This window comes from Nothobranchius furzeri, chromosome 17 (assembly GCF_043380555.1).
Source record: "Nothobranchius furzeri strain GRZ-AD chromosome 17, NfurGRZ-RIMD1, whole genome shotgun sequence".
Taxonomy (NCBI): domain Eukaryota; kingdom Metazoa; phylum Chordata; class Actinopteri; order Cyprinodontiformes; family Nothobranchiidae; genus Nothobranchius; species Nothobranchius furzeri.
Window position 1 is genome coordinate 22,370,910 of NC_091757.1, and position 12,326 is coordinate 22,383,235.

Genomic DNA, 12,326 nt, shown 5'->3' on the forward strand with positions numbered 1-12,326 from the left:
CAAAACAGATGAGAATTGCCCTTAAAGAGCAAGTCACCCCCAAATAAACTTTTTTTTGCTGATAAACTAAATAAACGAGAGTCTAATCGTGCTGCAGACACGTGTCGTCAATAATTTGGCACTTCAGTGCATCTTAGTTCAAATTTAAATATTCTGCCTAAAACTGGCAGTGTTGTGCCGTTGTCAGGTAAAAACTCTGCACTGTATTTTAATTTAAATCTGCCACCGCTATTGGCTAAGAAGTATGCTATGATGTAAACTGGTACATTATGATGTCACAATGCTGTCGTGAGCCTGAGTGTGTGTGTATTTGTTAGCGGCTCCGCCCTCTCGGTCTGCCAGGCAACAGCATGTGTTGCATTTTTCAAACATGAAGCGGGAGTGGAGTTAGACTCTGGTAGGGGTTGACTTGCTCTTTAAGCTGTTTAACTTGGACCAAGCATTTTAGGTCACAGATAGGTGAAGCTTAGGGTCTCTGTCTATACACCTTATAAGACAATTTAGGTGATGGCATGTTGTTTTTCTGCTATTGAACTGTTTTCTAATAATGTTGTGTTTAATAAAGTGAAGGAAGGAGAAAAATAACGTTTCCCTAGCAGTTTTTAAAAATGTCCCTATGTAATCCGATTAATCGATTAATCGTGTCGAGACCCCATCCGATTAATCGATTATCCAAATAATCGTTTGTTGCAGCCCTAGCTGTCACACTCTGTGCACCTCAACAGAGTTTTGAGTGGCAAAGCCACTTTGCTAAGTGGCTTGTTGTGTTGCAGCACTTGAAACAGATTCCACTCTGTTTGAGTATAGCTTTCCTCTCCTCTATATTTTTGCTTTGAATGCTCTTCATTTGTTTATCGGATGCAGTTTGTTGTGAATAGGGCAGTTCTTCTCTAGTCCATCCACTTTCTTTGCAAGTGGGTTTGTTGGTTGTCCTTTCTCTGTAGAGATATTGGTTTTGTGAACAGATATTTTACTGCCGTAGTTCTTTGGGGGAGCTGATTTGGCCTTTCGATTGTGTGTGGCAAAAGAAAATGGATCATTTCTCCTACAGGCTTCTTGACAGATGAAGCTTGTGAAGTGTTCAAATGGCAGAAATAGTCTATTGTTTTCCTCTTTGAACTTTGAGCTGACTGTTATCCGCTTTTCTTGGATTCCTTAGGGAAGTTTCCCTAATTAAGGTCCTATGCCTCTAGCAGTGTCTAGGTATGTTAGTCCTGTAAGGTAGCCTTCTTCCTTAGCTCCTTGTATCTTCATGAGAAGATCGCCCAAGTCTCTTAGTTTCCCATAATCTTTGGTAGATATCTTTGGGAACTCATCAAGTCTTTTAAATAGTGACTTCCCCGTCACTTCCGGTGCAGCGTAGCATTCCTGGAGTCGTGTCAAGGCCCTCTGAAGAGCTGTGTTTGGGTTTTCAGTGTGTACAGGGTGAATTCTTTTGGCATGTTTACTGGACTACGGCCTGAGCCACTTAACCAGTAAATCTAATATTACTTTGCTTTGAGTCCTATATCTGAAGTGGCACTGTAAAATGAAGACTGCCATGCGCAATAACTTTCAGTTTTGTCATCAAACTAGTAGAGGTGGTACTCATGAAGTCATGACGAGCCAGTTATCGAACAAAGAGCTCTTTTTCTGATGTTGCACTGGTGGGAGTTGCGAATGCTTATGGGGAGAACGATTTTGTTGATGGTTTAAGCCTGGTTTATGCTTCTCCGTCAGCTCTGCAAGGGACAGACACGCACGGATTGACGGAAGCGTTTTGCTCTTTTACTTCTCCGTCTCCTGGAGAGTGTTGCAAAGCAATTGCCCGCCAGGACAACAGAGGGTGTAGCGCTGTTCTATGGTATCCTGTCATGTATCGGTCCAAGATAGTGTGTTTATATTGTGCTTTTTGTGTATATAAGAGACTTTTAACACGGACATATTTGTCTCTCATTCTCCCACCGCTTCATGCGCTCGCCACCTCTAAACCCACGTTTCCTGTCATTTCCGTCCACAAATAAAACGCTTGCTGCACATCTTTTCACTCCTCCAGTCACGGGAGAATTAAACGTTCATATTTTTAGAGTTTTTTCGCGAGATATTCTTCAAGCTTCTCCGTGTCCGCCGCTAGTTATCCTCGGCTCTCTCTGCAATGGCGGCGCTGTAAACAACAGCGGCATCCTGACCAATCACAAGCTTGCGTAATCCGTCTCGTTCGACGGATGTTTAAAAAAGTGGGCTCGACTCCGTACGTACTTGCGTGCCCTACGCAAGGACGGATAATGGCGTTGCGTGTCTCCGCACTGATGCAGACGGAGAAGCATAAATCAGGCTTTAGTGAGGGGCTGCTGTATTATTGAGTTGGCTTTACCTTTGTTTGGAGTCTATTTTGTTCATAGTAAGTGGTTGTTTGAGTATTGTTTACATATTTGTCTTGAGTGTCTACTAGTGTTTTGCTTTGCAGTTCGTTATGCTGGTTACTGTCTTCATCCTGTACACTTAAGTTCTTTTGTGAGGGAACATCCCATGTGACAAGGCTCCCCCCTGGTAGTGCTGCGCCAGGTGTTGGAGGATGTGCAGCTGCCTTACTTTGTTGTAATTTAAGCTCTGCTTGTTCTTGGACATACTCCCGAGTATGTGTAGCAATGTCCTTTTGTATGTTTTCACGTGCAGGTGAATCTGACTTTGCTGATTCCAATTCTTCATCTGCCTCCAACGCTTCAGCTTGTGCAACAGCTGCAGCGGCTTCTCTTTGAAATTCCAATATCCCAGGTTGTGCATCCAGCCTTGATTTCTCTAATTGCAGCTCTGCTTTTCTTGTAGCCTTTTCGATTTTTTGCTTTGCTTCCTTTTCTGCAAATGCAGCCCTCGCCTTTGCTGCCTCTGCGTTGGCCCACGCTTGTACCGTGGTGGTGGACGAAGAGGAGAGAGAGCGCTTTGTGATTTTTGAACGTACTGATGGTTGTTCCATTGTTTTTTCGTTGTGCTTTGCACCTTTGGTGTTGAACTCTGGATTACTCAATGCCTTTTTATTGTACTGTCCTCGCTGAGACGTAGCGGTAGTTTCAACTAGACAGTGAGCTAAACTCCGACTCAGTGATGAAAGATGTGTCCTTGTAGTTTCCGAATTTATTGCACATACTTGGCATTGCTTAGAATACAGAGTAAACCCAAAAAAGATAAGGAAAACAATGAGTCATTTATCTCTCGTCATTGATATGTAATTCACAGTAAACATACATTGGAGTTCAAAAGCTTATAGCCGTTAAATGAAAATACACAAAAATAAACAATAATGAACAAGAGTCTGCTTCTAGACCTGCAGAAAGAGAAGAGCAGAAAAAATGGGACACACAACAATACATCAGGAGCAAGCTATCACTGCGTCAGCCTGATGATGAAATATAAAATCAACATTGTTTAACTGAACAATCACACGATAATAAATCACAGTGCATTTAGTGGCAACGACAGCCTTAAGACATGTGTTGAACGTGCCCAAGTCCATACTTTTGAGAGCACCATGTGAGCACCTGTGTGTGTACACGCGCTTGTTTATGTAAGGTTTCTCTATAGGAGCATCCAATAGGGAGTGTGAGGGACCACAGATCTGCCCCCCAAAGATGTGTAGGAGAGGGGGGTAGCGTGTGTGTGTGTGTGTGTGTGTGTGTGGGGGGGGGGGGGGGGGGTCCAGTCTGTCATCCTATACTCCTGTCACCCTGGTGATTCTGCTGGCTGGGATCTGTGATGGAAGAGAGTTCAGCAGTCTCACAGCCTGGTAGACGAAGCTGTTGGTGAGCCTGGTAGTGCGGGAGCGGAGACTTCTGTATCTCTTTCCAGAGGGCAGGAGGCTGAACAGACAGTGCGCGGGGTGGGTGGCGTCGTTGACAATTGTGATGGCTTTGCGGGTGAGGCGAGTGGTGTAAATGTCTTTCAGGGAGGGGAGTGGTGCACCAACTATCCTCTCAGCTGTTCTCACAATGCGCTGTAGAGCTTTCCTGTTATAGCCAGTCCAGCAGCCAGTTGCAAAGGGAGGTGCTGAGGCCCACTCTGTCCAGTTTACAGATGAGTTGTTGTGGTATTATGGTGTTGAATGCTGAGCTAAAGTCTATGAACAGCATTCTCACATATGAGTCTTTCTTGTCCAGATGAGTTAGGGCTGGGTGGAGGGCAGAGCAGATTGCATCCTCTGTGCATCGTTTCGCTCTGTATGTGAACTGGTATGGGTCCAGAGTGTCGGGTAGGGTGGATTTGATGTGTGACATGACTAGTCGTTCAAAGCACTTCATAATAATGGGTGTCAGTGCCACGGGGCGGTAGTCATTGAAACAAGCTGGGGATGGTTTCTTTGGTACAGGTATGATGGTGGCAGTCTTGAAACATGATGGGACAGTGGCTTGCCTCAGGGAGGTATGTTAAAGATGTCTGTGAAGACATTCTTCAGCTCCTCTGCGCAGTCTTTCAGCACACTACCAGGGATGTTGTCTGGACCCGCTGCTTTCCGGGCGTTGATGGTGATGAGTGTCCTCTTCACGCTGGCAACAGACAGGCACAGAGGCTGGTCGTGTGGAGGTGGTGGTGTTTTCTGTGGGCGTGTGTTGTTCTGTCTCAAATCGTGCAAAGAAGCTGTTCAGGTTGTCGAGCAGAGTGGTGTCGCTCTCACAGCTACGCGCTGCAGGCTTGTAGTCTGTAATAGCCTGGATGCCTTGCCATAGGCTCCGTGCGTCCTTGCTGTCATTGAAGTGTGAGGTTATCTTGTGTGTGTAGTCCTGTTTCGCTTTCCTGATGCCACGGGACAGGTTTGCTCTCGCTGTTCTCAGGTCCATTTCATCCCCAGCTCTGAAGGCCTCGTCTCTGGCCTTTAGCAGCCTGAGGACATCTCCTGTTAGCCATGGCTTCCGGTTGGCTCAAGTTGTGATGCTTTTCACCTGTGTAACGTCATCAATGCATTTGGTGATGTATGAGCTCACCGTATCTGTGTACTCCTCGATGTCTATGATGTTGTTGTAGGTAGCTGCTTCCCTGAATATGTCCCAATCAGTTGACCCAATGCAGTCTTGAAGAGCAGAGGTGGCCCCCTGTGGCCACACTCTTACCTCTTTCATAACAGGTTTGACGACCTTCACTCTCTGTCTGTATGCTGGCATTAGCACAACAGTGAGGTGATCAGAGGTGCCGATATGGGGAGGGGAAGGGCTTTGTATGCTCCATTTTCCTGTGTGTAGACCAGGTGGTCCAATATGTTATCTCCCCTTGTTGGAAAATGTACATGCTGATGAAACTTTGAGAGAACAGTTTTAAGATCAGCGTGATTAAAGTCTCCTGCGAGGATGATGAAACCGTCTGGGTGTGCTGTTTGTTGCTCACTGATGGCCTGATACAATTCGTTCAGCGCCGCATTTCTATCGCTGTTGTTGCTAGACGGAGGTATATAAGTAGCGACCAACAAGATGGAACTTACCTCCCTCGGCAAGTAGAAGGGGCGACACTTCACGATCATGAACTCCGCCAGTGATGAGCAGAGTTTTCGTACTACACTGGCATCACGACACCACTCGTCACGGATGTAAACACAGACCCCACCACCTCGGGCCTTGCCTCCGTCTACGAGAGCCCTGTCGGCTCTGTAGCATGCTAGCTGCTCCAGCTGTATGGCCGAGTCCGGAATGTTGTCATTAAGCCATGTCTCAACGAAAACTAGCACACAACAGTCATTTACTCATTGTTCTTACAATGATCCATTTAAATCTCAAATCACTATGTGTTTGATTTAACAAGTTAATCATTATCTACACTCATACACATTACAATAAGATATTAAGGTTAAGAATTTTGTATCTGAAGGAGGTGTGGCTTTCTGAGGGATGTTGGTAAATTCTCAGAAACGTGTCAAACTGATTTGCCAAACTTGGCCAGAAATCATAACAAAGTCATTTAATAAAACACGAATTACTTCCCGATTAATTCAGTTTCCAGCTGACTCCCGATTCGGCCAAATCGGGAAAGAAGCATCTCTTTTCAAACCATCTCCTTTGACCTTAAGTCAAAACCTTTCTGCGATGCTGCAACTGATTATAGACACATATTACGTCCCCAGCTCTTTAGGAGAGATGAGGTAGGGGAAATAATAAAAGTGGTGCGAGGGATGAATAATAACAGAGTGCAGCGTCGCTTAAAAACAAGAATTTTATTACAAAAAGGAAAATGGACAAAGGAGGTTATCAATATCGATATAGAAAAAGGGGATAACGAAAAACGCAGACCCAGAAGGGGATGGGGATAAACAACAGAGAATGAGAGGAGATCCTAAATCTCTGTCAAAATACGTTCCGAAGTCTGAAAGGCCAAATAGTCAAATCCTATAAATCCAAAATCCGAAATCCGAGAGAGACTGCAAACCGATGACTAGCGAGCGAAAACGAGTTTTTACCAAAGATGCAACCGAGGAGAAGAGAATAGTATAAACCCCAGAAGAGTCTACACTACCCTGGACCTTCTCTCTGAATGGGAGGTGAGGCGAGCCTTTTGACTGAGTGACCAGGTGATGACTAATATCGGACAGCTGCGAAGGGAGCCGGATGAGGAGGGAGCTGCGGGGCCATCTAGTGGCGAGAGTACGTAACAACACAACAGCTCTTTTCAGAGCTACTTCAACTCTCAGACATCCACCTTGGACACCTAACCTGCAGATCCCAGGTTGCAACTCATGGCCGGGGAAGCTGAACTCAGAGGAAACTACTAACCTCTGAGAATCATGGTTTAGACGTCTGGTGACCTCACCACTCTGACCTCTAACCTCCGGACCGCCGGGAGCAACTCATACCAGGGCGTCGTAAGCCTGCATACTGGTTTCTGATGAGGTTTATCAATAACTAACCCTCTAGTTTACAACAAACAACAAATTCTTTTACACCCAGATTTCACAATCTCTCTCAGAAACAAAGAACGGTTGCTACAACATCTAGCTTCCATCACAACCCCTCACATCCACCACACCACATCTCATTATTCCTCTCCTGTCATACATCATTAATTTAGGAAAATAATTAAATTCATTATATAAACTATATACTGACTCAGTCTGAAGTAATACGAAGTGTGTTTATGGTCCCTGAAGAAGCAAACAACCCTAGAATCTTCTGGTTAAACATTCAAAGATCAATCAGATTGATATTTCATATTTATGTGGAATCATCACATCTTATTGGTCATAATTAATATGTAATGATAAATTCTTCTTCTTGCTGTGCTGTAACAAGTGAACTTCCCCACTGTGGGATTAGTGAAGACATTTTTAGTCTATGAAGGCGTTTGGTTATTATTTTACTCTTCTGAATGAACGCATGATGACCATAATGACTGAATGTAATGAAATGATAGTAAGATGCAGAGAATTGTGTGCTAAACATTTCCATTGGTCTGTTTGCTTCAGTTGTAGAAGACATCACTAAACGCCGCGAGCCTCTGCCCAGCATGGAGGCCATCTACCTGATCACACCTTCAGACGAGGTCAGTGATGTCATATTTCTACAGTTTGTGCCTGAGTGTTTGTGTCTTTCATGTGTGTGTGAGTCTAACACCCAGTTAAACGTGTGTGTTCTGTTGTTTCAGTCTGTTGAGGGTCTGATTGATGACTTCAGGGATCCCCAGGCTCCGAGGTACAGAGGAGCTCACGTCTTCTTCACCGACAGTGAGTCAATCCATCTCAGTCGCACAAAGTCAAGCATTAGGTGGAATAATTCGACATCGAACTTCAAAACTAGTGATAACTGACTCTGAGTATACCAGCGGTAACTGTGACGAGACATTTAAATTTAGTTTTAATCTTTTGACCAAAGATCATTTTAATTTTAGTCACAATTCAGTCGTCCAGTATGTTTTTTCAGTTAGTTGAGTAAAATCTACCATATTTCTTCTGAAGCAATCGTTTAACACTTGTGTAAAGGAAATGTTACACCTACTTGAAACTGTAAAGAAATATGAAATATTCACATTTCACACTTGGATCAATACAGCTGTATTTATAATTGTTTAAACAACAATCATCAGTAGATTTTACCAACATGAACACTGACAGATGACAGTGTTGTTTTCATTAACGAAGATTATGACAAATTGATTTAGTTGACACCTATTTTCTTCGTAACAACAGCCCAGCTAAACTAACATCTTAGGTGAGTTCTTGCTGTGTCGTATTTCTAATTCCATGCTGCAGTTCTTTTTTAAAACACAGAACAGTTTTGTTTTCCCGCTACGTTTCGTTTGCGGCTGCAAACTTCCTCAGGATGACGCTGATGGTGGCTGCCCGCGGATAAACGCAGAAGGAAGTGTGTATATAAATCATGTCAGATGGAGTACTAAATGTAAGGAAGACTATGCGTATGGAGACTAAATGATGTAAAGTCAAACTGTTTACACTACTGAATTAGTAAGTGATGATGCACTGCACTAAAAGTAGTAAATCACAGTGCTAACAATAGGATAATCATCAATGATGTGCATGAATATGTGTATGTTCTACTAAAGTAAACTAAATGATTTGATAAAAATTGTAATTATACAATTTATAATAAAATTAAAAGAAGTCTTAACTGCTTCAAGCTGTTTTTGTCATGTTCTGAGGTAAGGATCTGGCCCAAGACATGCAGAATCATGCACGGGACCACAACTGGGATAACAAAAATGATTTATTTAGAAAAGGAGGACAACTGAGGGCGCACTGACAAGGTCAGGGAAGGGAACTGCAGCTGCAGGGTCTGGAAAACAAGGAGTCTTTTCACGTCCGTTCTCGTTGAGGGAGAAAACGGGGGTGTGGAACGAAGGAGACTTACTGTGGCTGGGAGAGCAGGGATTCAGGGGGGGGTCTGAGGTTTCCTAGGAGGCTAGCAATGGGTCCGTTAGGTCCTGGAAGGTGAGCGGAGGGAGAGCTGGTTGGACGGAGAGACGGGAGGAGACGTGGTGTGAGGTGAAGTCCGACTGGTTATGGTTGCGAGGAGAGGCTGTAGATAGTGAGATACCTAGAGTTGCACAAACAGAGCATCAAAAACAGGCGAGAGATCCACAAGGATTTAGTCCTTTAGCAACAAACGAATGGCGTGAGCTACGCAAGGAGAGCAATGCGTCTCACTGCTATCATTATAGCCCGTCTGGATGACGGGGTAACAAGCTGCAGTTGTCCCGCTCTCCAGCTCCGCCTACCTCTAATTCAGAAGAGTCAGGCAGTTGCATGAGAAGAGCTCACCTCAGACCGTGACAGTCATAAAGCTGTCCTCGCCTCTCACCTCCAGATGCACACCGAGATGACAATACACATCAAAGTCAGCGAGGTCTGTTTGTCAACATAAGTACTAGACTAGGACTAGGATTCATTAATAATGCACCTTTAACATGTATGTACTCACCCATCTTAATCTGTGATGGGGAAGGTTGTTGTTGGTTACACTCAAAGAAACAGCAGAGAACGTCTTAGATAGCATTAGCAACTCCACCACACAGCAGAACTCCTCCAGACGTGTGTTATTTGTGGAGATAAAACATCAACGTTGCAGAGCCACCAGTCAGTGGTAGAGTCATGTTGTTCTTAGCCAATCAGAGGAGAGATGTCCAAATATCAGAGAGTAAGTCATCTGAAGCTACTTTCTCCTCTGGCTGAGCTTTACTTCCTGATTCAGTCACACCTGAGCCTTTCCTACTAGAGGCCGCTGCAGGTGTATTGGTTAAATGAGAGCTCAACATCTTTAAAAACAGTGAAACTGAGCCAGGTTGTATGATTTGTGTCACCCACCTGTTTTAGTGATGTGTTGTTCGCGTCTGGGTCCATCGGGCTACAAACAAAAATCCGCCTATTCAACACGATCGTCATTCCAACCGCCATGTACGGGAGCGAGACATGGAGGTCGACAGCGGCCATCACACAGCGCCTCAATGCGTTCCAACAACGATGCCTCAGGCACATCCTTCACATTTCCTACCTCGACCACATCACGAATGAAGCGATCCACCACCAAACGGGAACACGCCAACTCGCTGAGGTCGTTGCAGAGCGACGGTTTCGGTTTGGGGGCCATGTGCTACGAATGGCTCAAACACGCATACCAAAAGTGGCCATGCTGTGGACCCCAGGACGCGGAAAACGGAAACAAGGACGGCCAAAAATCACATGGCGCAGAACTTTTATCGAAGACCTACGTGCCGTGAACCTGTCATGGGATGAAGCCGAGGCCGTCGCGGCCGACAGAGCTCGCTGGCGATTACTTTGCGCCCAATGCGCCAGTAGGCGCCGGAGGAACTAAGTCTAAGTTGTTCGCGAGCGCAATGACTCTTAGAACCGGCTCTTTAAAGTGACCAATCAAAGCCGGCTTTGTCTGGGAGGAGCCGAGCCACACTGCCGTCTGCTTCCATCACGTTTCCTGCATGTTTCAGATCATGAACACATGATAGCTTTGATTTAGAGATTAATCCCTTCTGTAGACACTAATGACTGTTGGGGAGACGTTTCTCACAGAGAGGCGTGTGTTGGTTCTACAAAACGGACACTAGAGATGCTAAAAACAAGCCAAAACTGCTTAGTCTCCTTTTAAATAATTAAAAGTTGGTTTCATGTAAGTTTGTAGATTGGCCAATAATTTCACACATATTTAACATTATTTCTGGTGATAAATTAATTTACAAAACAAAAAAATGTGAGGCACCGTTTGAGAGCCGAAAGAGCCGGTTCATTTTAGTGAGCCGAGCCATACAAAGCGGTTGTCATAAAAAGAGCCGTCGTTCCCATCACTAACCTGTTACCTTTGTGATACTCTGCAGCAATCCCAGACTCCTTGTTTGGACTGTTGACTAAATCTCGCGCCTCCAAAGCCATGAGGGCCTTGACAGAGATCCACATAGCCTTTCTACCCTATGAATCTCAGGTAAGACACTGTAACAGCCCAGCAAGACGCATCAATTCTTGCATTTGTAGTTAACATTTACCACAGCAGTGCATCAGTCAGAGCTGACTGTGAGGAACACTTTTGTTAACCAAAAGGGGAAGTATTGTAATACTCCTATGGTCAATACAAAATATATTAATGAAGTTCTTTGCATAAAATCCGTCTAACTTAAAGCAATTTCAGCAGCTTGAATGTTTCATTACCTTCCAGGATGAGCTGTTTCAGGGCACTGTCACTTTAAAGGAGACACCATGAAAAAGCCACTTTTTATCCCTTTTAAGTGTCTAAGTGTGCAAAAAGCCTTATATTATTGACTAGAGGTGATATTTAGAAATTTTATTGTAATGTTTTGGTCATATTTGTCAAGCCGCTAAGTTTTTAAATTGTTCTAATACGTATTTTCTTTGTCGTCACGATAACTGCCCAAAATGGTCATGGACATCTTGCTAAACACAGCCATTTTTCTTCTCACTGAGATTTTTGTAGTCCAATTGGAAGAATGTCTGGTTATTTGGGGGCAGCATGATCGGAGGGTCATGAGTTTGATTCCAGCTCCCGCCAGGGAGCTCTTTCCAGTTATGGGATCTAATAAGCCAGCTGGACAATGGTAGCATTTTTGTAAAACCTCCTATTCCCTAAAAGCGCTGCAGAACTAAAGTTAATGCTTCAAATGACTAATCACGATCTAAACAGCAACTTACCATTCCCTAAGCTTTTTGTGGCCCCTGAAGTAAAGTACTCACTCCTAATGACTCATCAATCATTACTTCATCAGTAACTTAACATTAGTTGAGCCTTTTACTTTACTTTCTAAAGTAAAGTAAAACAATATTTATTCAATGAAATCACAATGCCTTAGTGATTTTAATAGTCACCAAAATGAACAAAGTTCAAACAAACATATTCATTTTAATATTATATATGTCTCTTATCCATAAAAAACAGTCATGGAAAACAAAATTCATAAGAATTCACCAGTCCAGTTAGATTCACAAATGAAGAATACAAAAATCAAACCATTTTTTTCTAACAAATATCATGACAGCTATGGTGACGTCACTAAACACAACTGAACGAATAAGACTAGCTATGACTTTTCTCATTAATCCAACTAAATGACAAACGTGTGCTTACATTCTTAAACACATTTTCTAGGGTATTTTTCCAAGTTTCTCCCAATACTTAAAACTGTCCACCTTGTCCTGTAATCCACGGCTTTCATCCTTGGCTTTACATCAGCTTGTGAAAGAGGCCAAAATCTTCCTCTTGTCTATTCAAATGGGTTCAACTAAAGGCAGCTGAACTTCTTTGGTTTTTTTGAGGATGTTTTGCTTCTCATCAGAACTTTGTCCATTTTGACTGGAATATGGGAGAGATACGCTCATAAACTGTAGCTGTCTATTGTTGCCTAAC

At 43.7% G+C, this 12,326-nt stretch overlaps 1 protein-coding gene across 1 annotated transcript in view; it reads left to right on the plus strand.

Annotated features, from left to right (window-relative positions):
• Window positions 1-12,326, plus strand: part of stxbp1b (syntaxin binding protein 1b) — a 130,968-nt gene that overhangs the window by 41,512 nt on the left and 77,130 nt on the right. The window contains exons 4-6 of the mRNA XM_054734596.2: window positions 7,415-7,491; window positions 7,594-7,672; window positions 10,789-10,892. Of these exons, the coding sequence (XP_054590571.1) occupies window positions 7,415-7,491; window positions 7,594-7,672; window positions 10,789-10,892 (260 nt within the window). The remainder of the gene's footprint in view (window positions 1-7,414; window positions 7,492-7,593; window positions 7,673-10,788; window positions 10,893-12,326) is intronic.